General features: G+C 50.6%; 2 protein-coding genes across 4 annotated transcripts in view; both read right to left on the bottom strand.

The window, feature by feature from the left end:
* Positions 1-2,423: 2,423 nt before the first annotated feature.
* FZD5 (frizzled class receptor 5) lies at positions 2,424-6,910 on the bottom strand. The gene has a single exon (XM_064717694.1). It carries the CDS (start codon positions 6,820-6,822, stop codon positions 5,089-5,091), a length of 1,734 nt encoding a protein of 577 aa, XP_064573764.1. The 5' UTR covers positions 6,823-6,910; the 3' UTR covers positions 2,424-5,088.
* A 1,652-nt stretch (positions 6,911-8,562) lies between these two features.
* PLEKHM3 (pleckstrin homology domain containing M3) overlaps positions 8,563-22,258 on the bottom strand; it is an 83,798-nt gene continuing 70,102 nt past the window's right edge. Inside the window, exons 8-11 of one of the 3 annotated variants that reach the window (XR_010440932.1) lie at positions 21,400-21,527; positions 9,325-9,505; positions 9,160-9,238; positions 8,563-9,000 (exon numbers count right to left, since the gene is read on the bottom strand). The gene's annotated coding sequence lies outside the window, so the exon portion shown is untranslated. Of the gene's footprint in view, positions 9,001-9,159; positions 9,239-9,324; positions 9,506-18,244; positions 18,270-18,367; positions 18,501-21,399; positions 21,528-22,258 lie in introns of those variants that run through there. The other 2 variants (XR_010440934.1, XR_010440933.1) reach the window with 2 other exon arrangements.

Below are 22,258 nucleotides of genomic sequence, written 5' to 3'. Positions count from 1 at the left end.
AGTACATCCTGCAGGAGACAGCTGCTATGAACTTAATTTTGCTTTGACTATTACATGACTTTAGTTTTACTGTAGCCCAAAGCCCATTATCAAAGGGATTTTGATTTGTTCAGCAGATACTAAGCAGGTCTGAACTCCAGCTCAGCTTAAGAGGAAAAAATACCAATTCTGTGAAGGGGAAATACCCTCCAATTCACACTACTCTGTATGCTGGCAACACTTTTCTCAAAGAGGCAAAAGAAAAATTACAGTCATGGTCCGAATACTGAAATTACAGAGACTGTTACCAATCTCTGCTCCCAGGGAAGAGAAACTGGCTATGGGATCAATATACCTTGTTTTTCTTAATCCAATAGCTGAATAATAGTTAATCTGTGTTGAGGTGACCTCTGCCTGCTTTGAGTTCCAGGGCAGCACTCCCCATCTGGCAGTAAATGCTGTTTGCAGAGACAATAGCTGTGTTATGGCCCAGCAAGAGTGATGTGAGCACCAGCCAGACTAGCAGGAGCAGCGTGTGTTAGCAGGGGCAGGAGGCCATGGAGGTGTTAGTGGGTACAACCCTAACCCTTCCCTTTGTGTACAGGGACTGTGTATTTGGTTTCCTAGGGAATTTTATGAGAACTACTTCAGTTTGGGTTTGGCAGTTAAGAAGACAGGCACTTGAGGATGGAATAAATGTCAAGACCACTGCTTCTGGATAAGAGTAGAGGTGTCAAGCATACCCTGAGCAAGCAGAATTGGACAGAAGAGCCATTGAGGCAAGAGCTTGCACAGGAGGTTGGCAGGAGTGCTCAGGGCAGGGTGAGCTGCTCGTTCACAGCTCAGCACTGAGCAGGCTGCAGCCCCCACCTGGGATTTCCCACAGCACCACAGTGCAGGACTATGACACAGAACTGGTATTCCACATCATTACCTGGGAAAATATCCTTGCACCAAATAAGCTGTTTGCCAGCATACAGTGAATTACAGGGTGCTGCCAAAGTGACTGTAGTGCCCTTACTAACACCCACCCCCAGAGGACTGACAAAAGAGCACTTAAATGGCAGAGCATGGGCCTGTTTGTCTTAGCATGAGGAAAGTCTCAGGCTGTCTTCACAGACAAGGCATTTTCTAGGTCAAATCACTTTGGCTTCTGATGAGTATTAAAACCTATTTGAAGAGCCACGTGGTCCCCATGCCATCAGGCCTTGCCATTCCCCACACCACCCAGCCTGAACTTGTGCTGCATCCCCACCTTTCAGCCCCAGGGAAGCCGGTGACTGCCTCGAGGGTGGCTTAAATGGACCAAGAGGAACCTGGAGAGTCCAGGAGCACAAGCACAGGCCAGCTGTGAGGGATGACGTGTGTGCTTGTGGGGACACAGTCCTGCAGGTGATTCACACACTGCCTGCAGGAGAGGCCCTTCCCTTGCTTGGAAACAGTGGCTGGAGGTAGGCAGTGGATGGCAGTGCTGCCAAACTCCTGTTTACCGAGTTGCTGAGGACACAGCAGCTTCCTGCAGGCAAGAATGGCAACAAGGCTGCCAGCAAGGTGCTGGAGTTACTTCCGGGAGCAGGCAGTGAGTGTCCACAGCTCCTTGAGAAGAACCTGATGTTGAAATGGTTCATGTTCCCTCCACACCCCAAAACTGCTGCCCTTCAGGCGATAGGATCAGTCTCAATGGTGTGTTTTGCCTGTACTTGAGCATGGGGGGCAGATCCCTGCAGAATCAGGTGAGTCAGGCTGTGGGACTGTCAGGTTTATCACTGGGTGCTGGAATGCTGCTTCCAGGTGAGAGATCCTATCTGGTGGGACCTGGTGTGTGCCTACACACCTAACTAGATAGCAGAGTCCTGCACCATTAGTCACGGAGCCAGCCTTAACCCCTTGCTGTCCCTCCCCAAGTGCTCCTCGCAGATGGAAGCATGGCCACCCAAAGGGGCCGGCGTGCAGCATCCTGCTTGGCTAGGAGCTGTCATCTGCTTGGCCTTAGGAGTACCAAAGGGCACCTCTTCAGGGCCTGATCTCAGCACAGGGCAAGGGACAGTGCTGTGCACACTGCAGAACGCCAATAAAAGTTGATAGTTAACCCTCTTTCAGCAGCGAGGCGTGACCTTGGCCCGTCAGGGAAGGCGCTGTCAGCGCGGCCACGGGCACAGCCCCGAGCACAGAACCCGGCTCAGGGCAGAGCCTGGCACTGAGGGCACGGATGTGTGCCATCCTCCGTGCCAGGGGCAGCGCTGCGTGGGGTTCCTGCTCATGGAACGTGCCATTCCTGTGCCACGCAGTGCAGCTGCCTCACCAGTTCCCCACGATCCCCAGCGATAAGAGCCCGGCTCGGCCCTCCAGCACACGCCTCCCCCTCCCCCAACAGGTAAGCTTTTAAGGTAATTAAACACTCTAACAGAAGCAGAAGTAAAGAAAACAACACACACTATTTTTTTATCCTCATAAATAACTAATCTTTATACTTCTCTTTGAATAAAATTTCTTCAGCTTTTCACATAATATAGTACAGTTATTTAAGCAACATTGAACAGCATGGGTAATGGAAGAGGCAAAACCCAACATGTAAATTGGCTACAGCAGACAGGGCACACAGAAACGGCTCCTTCCCCCCTGCCACTTGTTGCTGAGAAGCCAGGCTCAAACACGAGTTGATTGTATTACCCTACCATTACATCAAAGCTGAAAATGCTCTCGCATTTTTCAATAGGCAACGGTTTGTAGCTAATCTTAGATTTCTTTACACAGTCAGTTGCACCTTGGAAAAAAACAAAAACAGCAAAATACCACCTTTGACATGGTTTTGTTCATTGTATTGCATGATGTGTGTTTAGCTGTATCTACAAAAGGCACTATAGAGAGAGAGAGGAGTCCAGCAAGGTGTGGACTGGAGGAAATTGGAATCATTTAATGCCCTGGATTACAGCACGAGACTACCCACAGTGTCTCTGTGCCTGACCTGCCCCACTGCTGAGAACACACCTGTCCCTAGCCTGTATCAAAGGTCACTACATAAGGCTTCTTTATGTACAAATTAGGCTATAATACAACTATTTACAGTGTGTAACACAACATGGTGCAATTCTGTCCACAATAAAGCACTCCAACATGCTGGAGGGGGTGAGCCCTATTGCAAGAGTGCAGATGGGTGCAGCTGAACAGTCCCTGGTGAGCCCTCACACCTCTGTCTCCTCTAACCAGGACTCCCCAGAGACACTCATGCAGTACCTTTATCCAGTGATAGGCCTCTTGAGCGTTCCCTCACTTCCCAGGTTTTGGTTTTAAAATGAGGTGGAAACCTTTTTGACTGAAGTGGTCCAAAGGTGTTAAGAACAACCTCAGATCCTTGCAGTCCTGCAGGAGCAAAGCCAGCAGTTGTTCTCCAGTGCTTGAACAGCTGGGTCACAGTGCCACGCTTGAAGGAGGGCAAAAAGGACTCCTGCAATGGCTGGGTAATTTCATACATCACCACTGCTTAGGGCAGGCAGAAAAAAAAAATTAAAACCCAGGTGCTTTCACAAGTGGCCAGAGGCAGCCAGCCTCATCCTGCACCACAGCTGGAGCCCCTTGCCCTGGCTGCATTTAGTGACTTTGACAACAGGTCCCCCCCACTATTATTCTACTTACTGAAACCCAGCTGTCACCACTGCTTAACGCCAGGCAGTGCTGCTCTGTCAGTGCTCAGCTGCTGTCTGATCCAAGGAAGTGAAAACGACTTGGGAAGTTGGAGGAAAAGAGGTATGAGTGCTCAGCTAAGTTTTCCTAAATTAACTGCTCCCTCTCAAACCTGGTACTCTCTCTAGCAGAGGCAGAGCTTTGAGAAAAGCAGCAACAAGTATTGAAGCTGACTGACTGGAAAACCCAGCTGCTGCTCCGGAGAGACAGCCTGCCACCTGGCTGGGACACCCCCGTGCAGTCACTGCTCACTGCACGGGTGCAACTACCCTTTTAGGGTTGGTTGTGCCACGCTCAGCTGCTGTGCCACATGCCACAGCTGGTGGGCAGGACACAGGGCCTGCCTCCCTCGCCCCAGGTAACCCACAGGGGACAAGGGGGACCGAGGAACTCACCCCACTGCAGAGGCCAGGGGCGCGAGCGGCACCGACCCTTCCAGGGCACAGGGCCCTCGGGAGAGCCCGGCTGTCGGGGCCAGAGCTCCTTGCCAGCCCCGTGCTGGGCCGGCAGCCTCACACCCACAGGGCCCCTTGTGCAGCCCCCGGGCTCAGTGGCTCCGTGGGCAGTGCAGCTGGCTGCCCGTGGCAGAGCAGGAGCCGCTGCCACCCAGCTCCTGCCCGGTCTGAGCCCCGACTGAGCTTGCCCAGGGCGGGAGGGACCACAGGGGATCACCTGGTCCCTGCCTGCCCTGCAGACAGCTGGGACCCTGTCCCTGTGGCAGATCCTCTCCACGGCCCTTTCCTCCTGCACTGCCACCACCCATGAAGCCCCGGCCCGCACAGCTCCTCCCCTCCTGCTCAGTGTGCTGCTGCCTGAGCAGGGCCAGCGGCTGCCTCACACCAGGGCCCCCAGGCTTCCCCTCCTCAGTGTGTGGCGTGCCTGGGGGCTCTGGGGGCACTGAGGGCAGGCTCCTGCTCTGCCATGGGCACCCAGGGAAGCAGCACCCCCTGCCAGCTCTCCCTGACCCACTCTCTGGGCTTTAGTGAGGGGCCCAGTGGCAGTGCCACCTGGGGTTGGGGACCACCATCTGCCCTGCCTGCTACAGCTCTGCCTTTCACCCTGGCACCAGCAAGACCTGCCCAGAGGCTCATTGTGGGACACAAATCAGCGCTTGAGGGCCTACTGCCACCTGACTGGCCCACAGGCAGCAGCATCCCAGGACCCCAGCCAGGATGCGGGACCCCAAATGGGGCATACATGGCAGTGCCAGGCTCCAGACCACCCCGTCCTTCTGCCCCCACGTAATTGGCAGCACCTCCTCCTGCCCTGCCTGGGGCTGCAGCTGCTCTGTGCCTGTGGTCCCAGGCAGCACCACCACGGTGGGGTTGAAGATGCCAGGGGTGGCCCAGCTGTCACACCCTCTTCTGTGGCCCAGGGTCTTCACAACCCTCTCCTCCCTGTGGCTGGGGTCACCGAGTCTCCCTCTGGTCACACATGGGACAGCGGGACCTGCTTGTGGTAGGAGGCCATGCTGGGCAGCACCGTCCTGCCCACCAGCGCCGGGCTGGCCTCACCGTACACCGAGGCGCCCGCAGGCTTCCGGGCCCGGCAGCAGCGGGTGCTGAAGCGCCTCCAGGACTCCAGCGTCTTGCCAGACCAGATCCAAACGCCGGAGGTGATCCCCACCACAAGGCACATGAAGTACTTGAGCATGAAGACAGCATAGTCAGGCTTGGGGCGGTGAGAGTCCCCCGGGCAGGAGCAGTTCTGTGCCTCCTCCCAGGCCTCCCGGTTGTGCTGCTCGTAGATGTAGCAGGCGATGACGATGGTGGCAGGCACGGTGTAGAGCACGGTGAAGATGCCGATGCGGATCATCAGCTTCTCCAGCTTGTCGGTTTTGGTGCCGCCCTGCTTGATCACGCTGCGGATGCGAAAGAGCGAGATGAAGCCAGCCAGCAGGAAGAGGCTGCCGGTGAAGAGATAAACCACTAGTGGTGCCAGCACAAAGCCACGCAGATTCTCCAGGCTCTGGTTGCCCACATAGCAAACCCCAGCCACTGGGTCACCGTCAACAGAGCTCAGTGCCAGTACAGCAATGGATTTGGCACTGGGGATGAGCCAGGCAGCCAGGTGGAAGTACTGTGAGTAGCTGGCAATGGCCTCGTTGCCCCACTTCATGCCAGCAGCCAGGAACCAGGTGAGGGACAGGATGACCCACCAGATGGAGCTGGCCATGCCGAAGAAGTAGAGGAGAAGGAAAACCACAGTGCAGAGAGCAGGGCCTGTGGTCTCGTAATGGATGTGGTGGTGCTCCGGGTTGCAAGCCACATTGGCGTGCCCTGCCACCAGGCGCACGATGTAGCCCAGGGAGACGAAGAGGTAGCAGGCAGAGAGGAAGATGATGGGGCGCTCAGGGTACTTGAAGCGCTCCATGTCAATGAGGAAGGTGGCCACAGTGGTCGAGGTGGAGAGGAAGCAGAGGATGGACCAGAGGCCGATCCAGAAGGTAGCGAAGGTCTTCTCATCCTGGGTAAAGTAGGGCTGGTAGCAGGGGATGGCACAGTTGAGTACCTTCCCGGTCCTGATGCGGTTGTACAGCGGATGGGACTCCTTGGAGATGGGGATCAGGGGCGCTTTGCACTTGCAAGTCTGACCACAGTCCAGCCCTGAGAGGCGCTGCCCATCGAGTGGCGTCAGGTTTTTGGCCATGTCCTTGGCAGGGCGTGTGGGCTTCCCAAAGAAAGGCGGCAGGGTCGTGGCTTCCGTGTGGTTGTATCCCATGCAAAGCACCTCGGAGTCCCCCAGCACCGGCAGGTTGTCACAGCTCATCCTCTCGGGCCAGGCGAAGCCGTATTGCTGCATGATGGGCGAGCAGCCGGCCTTGGCCCGCTCGCAGACGGAGCGGCAGGGGGGCAGCGGCTTCGTGTAGTCGGACAGGCAGATGGGGGTGTACATGCTGCAGAGGAAGAAGCGCAGGTCCGGGGAGCACTGGATCTCCACCAGCGGCCAGAACTGGTGCACCTCCAGCCCAGCCTCGTCCTGCGTGTCGTGGTTGAACTGGTTGGGCATGTAGGTGAGGTTGTAGCCGATGCCCTTGCACATCGGCACCGTGATCTCCTGGCACACCAGCGCCTTGGAGGCGGCGCGCCCCGCCGCCGGCAGCCCCAGCAGCAGCGGCAGCCCCAGCAGCAGCAGCGGCACCGGCAGCCCCCGGCCGCCCATCGCCGCCGCGCGTCCTACCGCCGCCGCATGTCCCGGGCACCTGCCGCCTCCGCGCCGGGAGCGGGGCCCCGCCGGGAGCGAGAGCGGGATCCCGACCGCCGCCGCCGCCGCCACCTGCGCTCTGGGGCGGGCGGGCGCCCCCGCTCCGCGCCGCGCCCGCGCCCCGCCCCGGGACCGCCCCCGCCGCTGGCCCCGCCCCGCCGGGGCTCCCCGCGGCCGCCCCCGCGCCGGGCACCGAGCCCCGCTGGGCGGAACGCAGCGCTGCCCCGGCTCCGCTGCTGGACGCGTCCCGCTGGCTCCGTGCGCCGGCCCGGGGGCAGGCGGCCGAGTGAAAAGATGACGGTGCTGCCAAACCACGACTGCTCCGCATCTGTGCATCGCCTTCCCCTCTTGCCCGCCGGGCCCCTCCCGAGACCCGGCACCCTCCGCCCCCCCAGCGCCCCGACGGCCCGGCCCGGCCCGGCTTCCCCGGCTCGGCGCGAAGAGCCAAGCGGCTGGAGGCGGAGGGCAGGCAGTGCCCGCGGCGCTGCTGCCGCTTCTCCCCTTCCTCCTCGGGCCCTTCAGCCCCTCTTCGCGGGAAGGGGCCGGGGCCTCGCCCGCCGTAACGGGACTGGGACGAACGGGGGAAACCCTGGGTAGGGGAAGACGTGAAGGGGTCCTGACCGGCTTTGCCTTGCTCCGGCCATGGCACATCAGCCCGGGTACAAGGGACACTGTGGCATCTACCGGGGCTGCCCGCGCCCAGGGCGGCGCTCCTGACTGCCGGAACGCTGAGCCTCGGCGGGAAGGAAAGCCGCCCCTGCCCGAGTGCAGGCAGCTGCGCTACCACATTCCTGCCCCGGATTCCGGTCGCCATCCGCTCCGCCAGCCCTTTTCTTCCCGCCCAGGCGAGTGGCAGGCGCTGCTGCAGCGCAGCGCGAACCAACGACGAGACCTTGCCGGGGCAGAGGGCTCTGCCCAGCGCCCTGGGACCGCGGGCTTCTGCCAGAGCCACCGAGGTGGTCACGCTCAGTTGCCAGGAATTCCAATCCTCCAGTCCATGCATTCGTAAACACCGAAATTGCCAGCCCGATTTTCAAGCGTTTCCCTTAAAGCCCGCGGCACATTCAGGGCACACAGGGGAACAGACCTTCGGGGGTCCAGACTGCAGCTGCTATGGCAGAGCCTTATTCTGCCCAAGGCAGAAGGCCTTGCACAGGAGCTACTCACTCCACCTCAGTGGATGTGGATGTAAGGGCATTTTAGACCAGAGTACTTGCATCCAGCCCTAGATCTACGATTCCCACAGCACATCACAGATACAGACACCTTGCATTCAAGGTGTGGTGCTGGGGAACACCAGCACCCAAAACACCCCTAATGGCATTCAGAGCCACAAAGCAAATACTCAAAGCATGACTTAGCTCCTGCCTCCGTCCCAGAAGCAAAACCTGGCTTGCTTATTGCTCTGAGGCCAGTGGCTGATGTACTCTCAGGCAGAGCACTGACTGCTGATGAGCAAAGCCATCAGTCATTTAAAGGCGAGAGACCTCACGACCACCTCTGAAATCCACATCCACCCAGACTAGGCATGCATATTACTTGGCACTGTCAACTTTGACTCTTAACTTTTTTTTTTAAAGGAAAAAAATAAATCTCACATCCCTATACCTCTTTACACTGTAAGTTTTCCCTGTAATAGAGCTATACAGAAGAAAATTATAATGTTACTTTGGAAGACAGTGGCATATCCTTGTAGCAGGAGTCATAACTTTTAATTCTTCTCAACAATGAGTTTCTGTGAACTAGCAGCCCAGCAGAAAGCAATCACAGACAGTTTCATTATGGCTGTCAGTTGATTATCCAAATTATAGCTGAGAGAAGAGGGCAGCCTTTTTATTATCATCATTGCTGTACAATTAGAAAATGCTGATGAAGCTCCATAAGAGCAGAAATTGTCTTTTTTTGTTGGCATTTTTCATTTTTATAAGCATTCTCTTGGGCAACATCTAAGTTTGATTTGACACACAATGGGGAATGGGTACATAAGTGGGAAGGGAGAAGATAAGAAGGGGAAAATGGGGCAGCTCTTCATTTCAGTTCATCTATCAACTCTTGTAGCCTGGTTCAGGTTTTGCCACTCCTCCAGATGTATCTAATTCTTAGAGCCTGGCTGTAAATAATGCTGTATTTGCTACACTGGGGACACATAAAATCCAATTAAGAGCCAGGTAGACATCTGTTGGCTTGCTCTGTGCTTCTGTTTCCTTTTTGTTTTTTATGAATATGTAGCAGAACAACCAGAGCAGGATTAAATACGGGGTAAGTGCAAGTGCAGTTGATAGGTTTGTTACTCACCTCTTCAGTAAAGGATGAGAGTGCAGTGCATCCAGCACATAAACAAAATGTGTCTGCACAAAATTTACTGTGCTAAACCCTGCAGACAAAAACCAAAGTGTTTCCTGGCCCTATGAAAATGCTTTTGTAGTTAAAAAACTCTTAAATTATTAAAAATCACTTTACCTTTTATCCATGTGCAGAAGTGTCCATGAAGCTCCACTGTGCTAGGCAGGTCTGCTTGGCAGTACATCTAAACCCTGCTCCTGGCTCCAGCCCAGAGGATTCAGGCATGGACTGGCAATACATGTCCTCACAGACATACCTTCCACTCACTGACGAGTTTTCAGCTGGGATGCAGTGGTTCCTGGTAGAAGCAGAAAGTACAAAGGTGATAAATATTTCTGTATTTGGTTCTTTCACTGCTGATTGTCAGCATACACTGTTTACCTGGACAAATTGCTTTTGTGAAGGATAACATGACTTTTAAAAGACTTTAGAAAAGGACTAAGTGAGTTTCCTTTGTAAAGACTGGCTATTGCCCTTGCCCTTGTTAGAGGACTCGGCAGACTTTTGCAAAGAGCTTTTCAGCCCGGGCTTTGGGCAGGGACAAAGCCGGAGAGCACTGATCTCGCTCTTGGCTTTGCCGGCACCAAAGCAGGGCAGGAACCTCCTGCCCCTCTTGTCACAGGATCAGCACACCACCCCTTGGCCCTCGACCCTTCTTGCTTGAGGCAGCAAATGCTGGTTTTGTCTGCACTGCTGACAAGTCTCCAGCTCCCAGGAAGGGAGCAGTGGGGGCCCAGCGCAGGTGACTCCCGGTGCTGGTGGCAGCCTGCCAGTCACCCCAGCTGGAAGCTATGCTGGCTCAGGCACTGCTCAAATTAGCAGTGACCCCTGATAACAAACTGCTTGAGTGAGGAGATGCTGGGGACCATAAGGTGCCTTGCAGCAGCACAAGACTGTGCCTTACTGCCTGTCAGGATTGCAGGAACAGACATCACTTCTGGCATCAGGGTACAGCCCCCAGGCAGCACCAGCACAGCAGACCACTGTGCACTGGTACAAAAGGATATCAGTGTTTGTCCCATACTGAGGACACGGCTGCATGCTGCACCAAGGCAGGTGTGCTTCTGCTTCCACCCCTGGCAAGTGTTTGCCTTCCCACCTGAGAGCTGCAGCTCCAGGCTGCCTGTGCTGCAAACCCCAGCACCAAGACTGACCTCGTGCAACAGCACCTGGAGCAGGGGGCTCCTAAATTAGACCAAGGTTCTTGCTGCACTGCAAGGAGGGACCTGACAGTCAGGGAGACAGAGGGACTCCTGGCCCTTTGCAAGCAGGCAGAGCAGAGTGAGAATCACTGCCAGCATTTGCAGAGGGACCCTGGCACCCAAATCCTACTCAAGTGCAACAGCAGGGGGGTGAGCATTTCTCATGTGCCCAGATGAATTAGAGGCTGTGGCTTGGGGACAGGAATTCAGATTTAAATCATTTGAATGCTTTTCACCATTCCCTTAAAAATCTTAGCTTACATCAATATAATTTGGTTTTATATACACCTGTGCATTTACACACCTTAGCATATTGCAGGAAAACAAAACCATGCCAAACTGTAGCCATATCCAAAAAGTTACATGGAACTTGAGAACTTCTGAGTGAATTAATCCAAAACTTAATTTATAACAGTGACACAAATTTCAGCAACACCTAACTAACACAAGTGCTGCAGTTTGAAAAATGCCACTAGAAGTTCAGGTAAGACCAAAGTAAAATCAGGAAGATGGCTGCACATAAAACTAATCTTGCCAAAATCATCACTTATTAATTAACTATACTTGTACATATAAGTGCACATAAAATATATGCAATAAGCTTTCTTTGGTCTCCCCAGGCACTGGGAACCTTCCCATAAGCCACAGTTGGAATATTGAAGGGATGCTCCTGTCCTGAGGTGCCACTACCACAGCATGCAGAGGTAGGATCAGGGCCCTGGCCCAGAGCTGCAGGAGGGTTAGTGGTGATGAGGATGGGCCTCTGCCATGCCACAGCCATGGCTGGTTTCAAATCCCCTGCTGTGACTCACAACACTGAGATAAAGAGGAAGAAGTGAAGTTCCTTACATCGAATTTTCTTGGGGGGTACAGTGCAGCCTGAAACATCTGAAACTTTTCAGATATGTAGTTTTTGAAACACAGCACATAATGCCCTTTTTTTCCCTTTTCTTTTTCTCTCAAAAGAAAACAGTCCCCATAGTGAAGTTGACATGATAAATTAGTATAGCCCTGGCAAAGCCCTCACTCTTCATTTGGCAAATACTTATTTATGGACTTTCAATTTGTGGCTTATGTAACAACAGGGTGACTGACTTTCAAAAAAAGCTCTGCCATGTATTGACCTGATACAGCCTAATGGGTCCTTCAGAGCAATTAGGATTTATTGTGTTAGCGTCTATTGTGTATAGAGACCATTTTAAAAACATGTGTTATTTACCCAGAAAGCAGTAATGACTGTTTAAATACAGCAAGATTGTTTCTTAAACTCTTGCTGCTCTATACATTGCAAAGAAGTTACTCCAAATATTTCTCAGTTAAATACTTTGCTCCAGTGGGATTTCCAAGCTGGATTATTGGCAGATATATTTGTATGCCGATAGCTGTAAGTGAACTGAGCTCCCAGGAAAGCTCCAAAATGAGCAGCCTTGAAGCATGGAATCTGAGATTTTTTTTCTCAACCAAGGGGCCAGAGCTTGCCACTCTAGTGGTCTGAGCAGCCCAGGCCTTTTCCTAACTTAGAGAGCAGAGCATTTCCCATGAACCAAACAAGTTTTGCCCTGTCTGAAAGTGACCATATGAGCCATGAAGCTGTGGTTTGCATCACAGCACATCTAACCCTCTACATGCACATGAGGTGGGGCCATCACCACTTCCCTGTAACCTCCTGGGGGCTAGCATGCAAGAACACAAGCGTTGTTTCTGCAGACCAATGCAGCTGTGAGAAGCCAAACCCCTGGCTAGGCCCCCCAGCAGGCCTGAAGGAGCCCAGCTTTGCAGCCCAGCAAAGATCAGCTCTGGCTTAACCAGCTCTGACTGACCACAGAGTAAAACAAACCCCAGCTCATCCATGGGAGCCATCAAGTGCCGCTATGAAACAAAAAAATATAGATTAATTACTGCTTGACTCTCCTTCAGACCAACGGTGTTTTAATCAGCACTATCTCAGTAATAGTTCTTTCTTTTTCTGCCTTTTTCCTGCTCCCTCCTTTGCTGTGTGAAGCCTTCAGGGTGAAACTGCTCAAAGCAGTTCTTTGACAAAATGCTTTGCCTGCCCTGCTTCAGATCACAGCCTTTGGAGACTTATTTCTATCTGCTTGTTTTACACCAAAATTGACATATTATCTGTTACAGCTGCAGAGACAGAAGTACTAAGTCATTTTTTTATTCCAACAAAAAGAGGGACAGGTTTTTGTCTGAAAAATTTGTGGCAAGTATTTCAGAGTTAGGATGCAAGTTTGTAATGGCCAATCCTCTGGAGAACAGTCAGGCAGCCTAGACTGAAGCTGGCTATAACTTAGGATTTCTGTTTTGTGGAAAATTCCAACATTAAAAAACAATGTAAAACACACCAGTTTGTTCCAAACAGGGCAAGCTGCCCATACTTCTGAGCAATCCTGCAGCATCAGGAAAAGCTAGAAGGTTTCCTCTCAAAACATGGAGATTTCCTAGAAGCCCCCTGCCCAGAAAAGCCTTAGGAGCAAAGGATGGGGGAGGACCTGGAGTGGGGGACATGGAAATCCTGGAGAGATGGATCTTGCTGGCCAACTGGGCAGACTTCAGGCAGGAATGTGCCTGGTGAACATTTGTCTCTTAGGTCCTGCCTGATTTTCAGAGAAAGTTGGTCAGTGAAAACAGAAACATTTCCAAGATATTTTCTGTCTCTGCCAAACTGACACTTTACAAAGAAACTGCTCTCAGCACAAGCATCTGCAGTTATGGGTGGTCTCTCCTGGCCTTAAAATTCTATTAATTGGTGCAAAACATATGGTAACAACTGTTGCTGTTAAAAGCAACTTCAGTCTGTGTTCAGAATAGTTCGAGTTCAGTCTGTCTTTTCCTGAAAATACAGAGTTTATTTAAAATAGATTTCAAACATGTAAGCCAGTTTGACTGCATTTCTTCACTAACAACTCAAGATGCTGTGATCAAGACCTTCCAGATGCAGTGATCCTGGACTCTCTTGAGGCAACCTTAAGGCAACCTTCTTATTTCCAGAAACTGGACTCCTTTACAACATGCCATATTGCTCGCTTAAGATCAGAAGCAATCAAAAATTATGCATTTGAAAGACTTATCCTGTATGTGTACTTATGTACATTATACATTACCCCAGAAGGAGAACATTCACGTACATTTTGTGTTTCTATGAACCAGAAAGTATCAAAGCCAGAGACCTCCTGAAACAATGTCTTCTATCTGACCTTTTAGGCATTCTTGCTAAGATCAAGCACTTCAGATTTTCCCTATCTGCTTTTGACATCCTTGAAGTGCTTGACACAGAGCTAGAGGAATATTAGAACTAAAATTCAGTGAGTCATGTCATTCACGTCACATGAATGAAACTATGTTGAAATACAGATTTAAATCCCTGCATAATCAACATTTATTGGACACAATAAAAAGAGCCAGAAACAGATGAGAAGGCAATTAGCACTAGCTAGAACTATAGACATTTTGATTACTTCCTTCTGCAAGTCATTCATGGCATAGTATAATACACAGGTCAAGGTGATTTTGGAAAGGATGTTGCTAGCAAGTTTCCCATTCAGATATTAATCAGATGTGAAGGATTAGCACATGCAAGTGACCTTTACAAGCTGTAGTGGAATGGAAACGAAGCAGAGTCTGCAGCAGAAGCCAGAATGGTCCTTTTCCATCTCAAGGCTGAGTGGTTGATTTCCCAGCTCTCTGTGGCCATAAGGGCAGGGACTAATGTTAACAGAACTGAAGCAATCCAAGAAATTTGCTGGGCAAAAGAAGGAATCCATTCTCTAAATCCTGCACCTCACTGCCACATACAGCAACACTGAGCATACAATTATGTTATCCAGCTTGGGATATGACCTGGTGATGCAAGAAAGTGCTCCAAAATATTCCACAAGTGCTAGCATAGAGTTGCCAAAATATTGATGACAAGGTTGTATAGTCCTCTTACAAGGCTTTTTTTTTTTTTACCAAACTGATAGACTCAAACTGATTTTGTAAAAACAACAAGCTGATACAAAAGGCAGCACAATTGCTGCAAAGATGGGGCTCATGTAGGTCAGCATCCTCCTTATGAAGGAAAGGCATGAAAACACTGAAGTAGCTTGGTTCAGCTTTTAGCTCAGAAAGTCTGTCCAACCGCAGGAGAATTCATGTTGGATATGCTGGTGAATTAACTGCCCCACTATTTGTGACAAAGGAGAAGCTGAGCCCTTCTCCATGTTTCTTTCAGGCTGGCAGTGCAACCATTACACCATGACAAGGCAGACAGGATTCTACTGGTGCACTCACAGAAATCCCTGTGCAAGCTTCCACCTGCGCCAGGTGCTGACTGTAGTTCAAACTGCTCTTGGGCTGAGCAGATAGGGAACACAAAAAACAGGAGAAAAGAAAGGTATTTCTCCTTGTTTCTGCAGACACAAAAGGTTTATGGCTTGTCTCTATGGCCAGAGAGAGCTGTGAAATCAACCCCACAGTGCTAAGCTGGAAAATACCACTGTGGCTCCTGCTGCAGATGCTGTTCCCCTCTCTGTTCCACTAGAGCAGACGAGACTGAGAACCTCTGCTCTCTGCTGCAGGGAGGGCAAGGCTGCACCTCCCTCAGTCAGGGCCAGGCTTACAGCCCTGAAGACAAAATCCATGTTCTGGTAGATGAGCAGTCTGGAGGGAAACAAGGCAGATTCCTTACCTGGGCCAGCCAGCTGCATCCTGACAGGAGCAAACATCCCTCTTTCAGGGAGGAAGGGATAGAGCAAGGTGAGAAGACAGTATAATCCTTTCAGCTGAGACTTTGCCAAGGATGTTGCTAATTAGCAGAGAGAGGATGTACTGTGGCTGGTGAGAGACAGACGCGTTCTGTGTTGTGAGACAGTGCCTGCAACCAACTCTATCTGTGAGACAGTGGGCTCCCTGATTGTGTTTGTACTGCAGGAGCCATCCCAGCAACACCAGCTGGGCAGTTGATGCCCGCTGTGCTACCCACAGCCTCATATGAAACCCTTGATGGGATTCCAGACAGACAAAAAGTCTTAGTCATAAATCTTATTTTCACTGTTCTAATACAACCAAACCTATTTTGTAGAGATAGAGTGGCTGTGGCTTCCAGGCCATGGAAAAAGACTGGTCCTGGAGCAGCATCTGTATTTCCTAGGCTTTCTTGGCTATCTAGGAGATAGGAGACTGTTGTAACTAGCAGAGGAAACAGGGAGGCATTTTCAATCTCTACCAGCACTGAGATGGTGGTCCAGAACTGCATGTGCATATCTCACATACTGCAGTTTGGAAACATTTCCAGCTGAGACTACTAAATTTGGTCAGCTGGTGTCTGTCTAACCACACTGAGCTTAATCTGCAAGAGCCCAGTTTAAATTTGTGGGACTGTAAGTGGTTGTGCTTGAGATTAGCACCTGTTCCAGCAGCCCTGTATTCAAGGATAGCTGAAATACACATTGTAAGAAAAGCCAACAAACTAACCATCAGACCCCACAGCTTCTTCCATAGATTACAAGTAGATTCCCTGACAATATAAAAGGAATGATTCTTAATTTTGTACCTCTGTGTACTTTCCATGGGGGCTAAGATGCCCTGAATTTCTCCTCAATACTTAACCACATTTATTTATGTAGGGTCAAAGCTGCCTTGTGGCTCTTTTAATCTGGCATATTACCAAGACACAGCTAACTGTGTTAAACACAGGCTCCTGAGTAAACTTAGCATAGTAAATTCAGGAGATGAGCTGAGACTGATAACAGCAGCAACCTGATCTCTACAGAAGCAGGGATTAAACACATTCAGCTGCACCCTAATGCAGCTGCCTAAAACAACCCCAAGGTATGCTGGGCCAAAATGTTCTTTAGGAACTTCTGTATGTACTGATGAAGGCCTTGGTGTGACTGAGAGCGGGCATAGATATGAGAGATCTGAGGGGAGAGAGGTGGAGGCAGGTGCTGTCTGCACTGTGCAGACTTCTGAAAGGATGGACAAGGTTTGGTCTTCAGCCTGAGCAGATTCCACACCTTTACTAAGCTGACTGAGGTGTTATCAGGTCTTTCCCTAAACAGATCATAAAAACCCGCGCAGGTGATTATATTATGAACAAAGGGGAGAAACAACAGAAACAAAACCACAGCGGTGGCCTGCAAGTCTCTGCTGGGGAAAGAGAGCCAGGCCACAGGCAAAGAGCCGAGCCTCAAGGTGTGTCGGTGTAGGCTGCAGGAAGGGACGGGGCTGTTTAAAGGTCCTTGACACGGGCACGGTGCTGACTCTGAAACCATCCCCCTGCCCTGGCTGCAAAGTACCTCCTGGAACTGGCTCTGAGCTTTAGAGAATGAAATCAAATTTACCTGCCACAAAGAAGAGCTTGGTGAGGCCTCCCCAAGCCGGTGGGTAAAGGAGGGCTGCCAGTTCCCACCCCCGCGCTGCCCCCTCCCAGGCAGAGCGGGGGGAAGGGGGAAGGGGCAGCCATGGCAGTAAGTGCAGGAACAATTCACTGGAGAGCCACGGTGCGCTTTGCAGTTTGCCCACTAATTACTATTAAGCCCCGGTTCCTTTTTGTGTTCCAAGGGGCGTCTTCAATGTGGCACTGCTTCTTGGGCCTTTCATGCGGCTGGGCTAACCCCTGAATAGCGGGCTCCCCCCGCCCCTCCTCGCTACCTCTCCCTTTTTCTTTCTCCCTTTTGCTTTTCTGATAGTATTTTCTGTCCATGTTGTGTAAGGCCCTAAATGAATCTTGACTGCCCCTACAGCCGACTGGAGACGCACAAAAGCGGCCCATTCCAGTGGCCACAGCGCCATTGTGTGCCCTAACAATGCACTAATTGGCGGCGACAATTGTGCGGCCGGGGAAGGAGAGGGGGCCGCGGGGGGGTGGGTGGAACACGGGACATGGGTCCTTTCCAATCACCGAGGCGGGTCACGGAAAAAAGAGGAGTGTGAGGAGGAGAAACGCGCTCTGCCCCGCGTCTCTCCCGCGGGCACGTCCGTGCCCGTCCCGGGCAGCCTGCTCCAAGGGCCCCCCCGCATTCCTACGTGGACGTGTAAGGCGAAAAATTGTAACGCGTGGCTGTGCAGAGCAAGAGATGTGCAATCTAAAAGGGTCGTCACAATCACAAACCAGGCTGTCTCACCATGCCAGAGGCTGGAGAACTCATGTGATGAGGACACCACTGAGATATTCATGGGAAAAGGTCACATACAGAGCCAAGATGCTGATGCTAGGGCACTCTGCCCTGGCTACACGTGGGAGACTGCTCACCTCTTTCTAAACTGAGCTTAACATATCTGTATTTTGCACCAGGACAGTGGGATGCAAGGACAGGGTGCCCTACAGCACTCTGCTGGGCTAGGTGCTGGTCCTGTGGAGTAGGAGCCTGTGGTGCTGTTGGGAGTATGGGAATGAATCTGGGCCACATCTCCAGCACCAGCAAAGCTGAGGGCTGGAAGGATGAAAGGGACAATAGGTGCCATGGGACTGAAGCTGCTTATTGCCACTGTGACACCACCCAGGACTCAGGAGGGACTCAGTCTCACACCGAAATATGACAGGAATGAGCCCATGGATTTTGAAAGCTGTCCCACTATGAAGTTAGGCCTGGAGTTTTAAGGCTGCTGTGGCTGACAAGTGAGGGACAGATTTTAGCTCTATTCATTAGCTTTTAAGATACAATATGAGACAGGAAATGGCATGGCCAATGCTTTTGAGAAAGAAGTATGTAAGGCTCACCCAGTTGCATCGGCTCAAAATGAATTCAGACAGTTGAGAGACATGGGGTCAGATGCTGAAGTGCTCAACACCTGCCCATCTGTTTTCCAAACAGCTCCTATCAGCTCCCTCAGAGAACAGTGAAGACCAGCAGGTGTGGAGCACTGTGGTTCCTGACAGAGAAAGCAAGGCTGGCAGCAATACTCAAGTTTATGAAGGGCTCTGAAATATCTTCTGGCAAAGGTGTTTCTCTTATTTGAAGCTGACTGACCTTTGAGAAGCATTGTCCACAGCATGGTCAGGAAGTAGGTAATTCTCCTATCTCTCTCAGGACAGGTGTAGGACTGCTGTGGTGGGGGACACTTCTACTAGATGTTTTGATAAAGAAGAATTACTTCCTGCATCTGGAAAGAAGCAAGAAAACACTGTCCCATAAAGTGGCATTTAAACAGGGAACAACTCCATAGGAGCCATCTCTAGTGGAAGAGCAATACTCTTCTATAGTAAGTCCCATGTATCAGCATGGCTTGGAGAAGCAATCTTGCCATAACCTCATGAAGGGCAGCCACAACAAGCAAGGAGGACAAACTGGAGCTACAGACCCATGGACAGGCAGGCACCGTGCCTGGATCTAAACTCCCTGGTGCTCTGATTGGGACTGGTGTTTCAGTTTGGTCCACTACATATAAACACTAAGATGAGAAGTCTGGTCCTGCAGCCAAAACGCTGAGGGGAAGCCTACTGTGAGCCCAGTGTGAGGAGCAGAGTTGCAACAGCCTAGAGCTGGAAGTGTGCAGAGTCCAGGGTACGCTGTGTAGAAACCCTGGGACACTGGACTCTTGCCCTTTTCACCCCACGGCAACATGGAGCACAGTAGTTCTCTTAGTGTAACCTCAGATTTTATGGTACAGCATTTCTATGAAACACCAAAGGACATCCCTACTGCCAGGAGGAACCCTAATCTCTTCACTTGTTGCAAGGTGGATTCATAAGCTATTTTAGCTCCTAGCATTTGGTGGTAGCAACATCCTCCCCAAGACAAAATCATTAATTACCTGCTCTAAACATAGTGAATGTGCTTCTGCTTGCCCTCCCCTAGCAGGCCTCCACACAACTCCTGCAGACAACTATGGAAACATTCCCATGGATTACCACAGATGCAGGAGGAGGGCCTTATATAGTGAGACTTCTCTGCCTCCCCTTTGCCCTAAGCCCTTCACAGAAGTACTTTATTGTTTTATGACAGTGCATTTAACACTTGACATAAATCTCTAAGCACAGCTAACAATGTTGATACTGTGTAAATACCTACAGTAGAGACCTGTATTTTATTATGCTTTTGCCCTCTTTTACCTGTTATCACCCAGGGTTAACTCTGTGCTACATGCACTTGTATTTCACAAGGAACCTGCCATTTTTATACACTGCTACACCTCTCCTGTCTCAAATACTGAGAGCCCAGCTCTGGTTCTTTGACTAAGTGCAGTTTTCATTGGAGCCAGCAGGTCTTGAATTCTGTAAAGGATCCAAGGCAAAGGATCGAACATGCTGTCTGTCAAATCCAAAACAAGTGTCCTTCAGAAGTGCAGAGTCCAAGGCAGAACAGGACATTTTGCAATATGTACACAAGCAAGTATCCACCAATGTCACAAGCCGCTGCGTGACAATGTCTGATGACAGGATGGTGCTGGCATTTGTTTTCCGCCCTAGCCTTGCTTTCATAGGCATTTGTACCCCTGCTCTCAGAAACCATTGCAGGGGAAGGTACAAACTGAGGGAGAGACACAGAATCACAGAATAAGCTGAGTTGGAAGGGACCCACAAGAACTAGGGAGTTGAACTCCTGGCCCTGCACAGCGCCATCCCCAGGAGTCACACCCTGTGCCTGAGAGCATTGCCCAAAGACTTCTTGAACTCTGCCAGGCTTGGTGCTGGGACCACTTCCTTGGGGAGTCCATTCCAGCCCAACAACTCTTTCCCTAATACCCAACCTAAATCCCCCCTGACACAATTTCAGGCCATTTCCCCAGGTCCTGTTGCTGGCACCACAGAGATCAATGCTTTCCCCTGCTCTTCCCCTCACAAGGAAGTTGTAACTGCAGTGAGGTGTCCCCTCTGTCCTCTTCTCCAGACTGAACAGACCAAATAACCTCAGCTGCTCCTCATATGGCTTCCCCCCAAGGCCCTTCACCATCTTTGCTGCCCTCCTCCTTAGGCTCTCAGCCTAACCTCTTACTTGTATTGTGGTGCCCAAAACTGCACACTCGTGTTTTATTATTTTGTTGCTGCACTTCAGATATTTGTCTGCAGTGTCAGTCAGAAATGAGATTAATTTATAATGCTAAATGCTAGGAAATCACTTTGGACTGAACTGCTCCATGCATGCTGATTATATCTACTACTTTCTTACACTGATTCAGTAATTTGTACTTTCTTATTTTTAAACAGTACCTAACTTTAATAATAATTCCTTCTTATTTACTTCTAAGTGCATCATATTGTACCTACATGATGAACACCTGAAAATTTTCAAGTAAAAAGTTCAATGCTTTAACACAAGCTCTTATCTGACTTGTCTTGCTTTCCAGATGAGCCTCACACCTTCATTTTTAATATCTAAATGAATGCTAATGCCTTGAAACTAAATTACAGAAAATTGAAAGTCACTTACTATAAACAATGGACTGACTTTTTTAAAGCATGTTTGCAGGTTCAATGCCAAGTTTTATATTTGTCTATGCTTAAAATGGATGGAATTTACTCCTGCTTGCCTTGGAGACTTTGTCTGGTTTTAATTGTGTCACTTGATTATCTGAGATGCTTTTCACCACCTTCTCATAGTGGTAATACTCAGGCCTTTAAATGGGACCACTATTTTGGAGAGTATTTAGTTAAACAAGAACTCTTTTAACAAGACAGTCCAGAGCTATGTACACACACTCCCAGAACATTTTCACTTGCCCTCAGCATGCTTTCACTGAAAAGGTATGGTAAGCCTCACAGTCCCTAAGGAAAGGAGGAGGTTGCTAGCTCCATTCTTTCAGAAAACCAGTCAACTTCACATATTAACCCAAATATTCTTAATTTTGGTCTGAGAGCTGGAAGGGTAGCTCTTTTAAAATGAAGTATCTGGAGTTTAAAAGAAGAGCTAGAGCTTGGACTGGCATGCTGTTCCCAGGGCTCCACAGAGCCCATGGTCTCTGCTCTGTCTGGATGCTTTTTCACACCACCTCTTACAGGGTGAAGTGAGGAGGGGAGGCGGTAGTGAAAGGGGAAGGAGATGTCATAACAGAATTTGCTCACCTTGTAAAGCAAATAGGAGGAAGAGAAGGTCTTGCACATGGTTTCCTTGTGCAGCTTGTGTGGTCCCGGTCAAACATTAACTCATTGCTTGTAGCTGATTTCATCACAGGGATGAAGTCCAAAGGTTCCTGCAGGAGAGAGGATTGACATTCCTGATGGACTTCTGGTCTTTCTGAGGAGGGGCAGGAAGATAGTGAAGGATATATCCTTCTCTTTGAAAGCTGCCAGAGCATAGGGCTGGCTGTGGAATGCTCTGGGGAGTCTCAGGCAGGGGTTTTAGGCCCATGAGCTCCACCATAGCTCTGTGCTGCAATCTTTAGTCATTGAATCCAGATTCAAGGAGCTGCAGAAACACCTTAGCTGGTGCACTGAAAGAAACAACCAAGAACAACAAGAATCTTGCCTGCTCCTACATCCATAGGTGTGAGAACCGTCATAACATGGGCAAAGTCCTGCCCTTCCAGCCCCTCAGTGGTCCCCTCAGTCCACCTGGGAGATGCCTCCCTTACTCAGAGTTCAAGGCCCTGGCCTTGCACCCTTCTGGCAGAGGACATGTGGCAGCCACACTAAGCAGCTGCTACTGCAAGCCTCCCAGGAGCTCTGTTTCCAAGGGTGCCTCAAAGCCACAGTAAGCTGCCCTGGGAGCTTGTGGCAGGGGTCAGCACCATCAAAAATCTAGGAACTTGTGGTGTTCCAAAACCACAAGATTTAACTGGGAATCCAAACCCCCAGAGCCTGATGCAGACATCATAGTTTCAGAAGACTTTAACCAGCAGAGAAGCATTTTTAAGAAAACTATCACTCTTTCAGATCTTGCCCTACCCATGGTACAGTACCCACCAGAAGGGAAATTAAAAAG

Source organism: Zonotrichia leucophrys, chromosome 7, assembly GCF_028769735.1.
Source record: "Zonotrichia leucophrys gambelii isolate GWCS_2022_RI chromosome 7, RI_Zleu_2.0, whole genome shotgun sequence".
Lineage (NCBI taxonomy): Eukaryota > Metazoa > Chordata > Aves > Passeriformes > Passerellidae > Zonotrichia > Zonotrichia leucophrys.
Note: the sequence above shows the minus strand (reverse complement) of the source record. Positions and strands in the feature narration are given on the sequence as shown.

Excerpts from the sequence above, each read along its gene's own strand:
- FZD5 (XM_064717694.1), bottom strand. The coding sequence starts at position 6,822 with ATGGGCGGCCGGGGGCTGCCGGTGCCGCTGCTGCTGCTGGGGCTGCCG.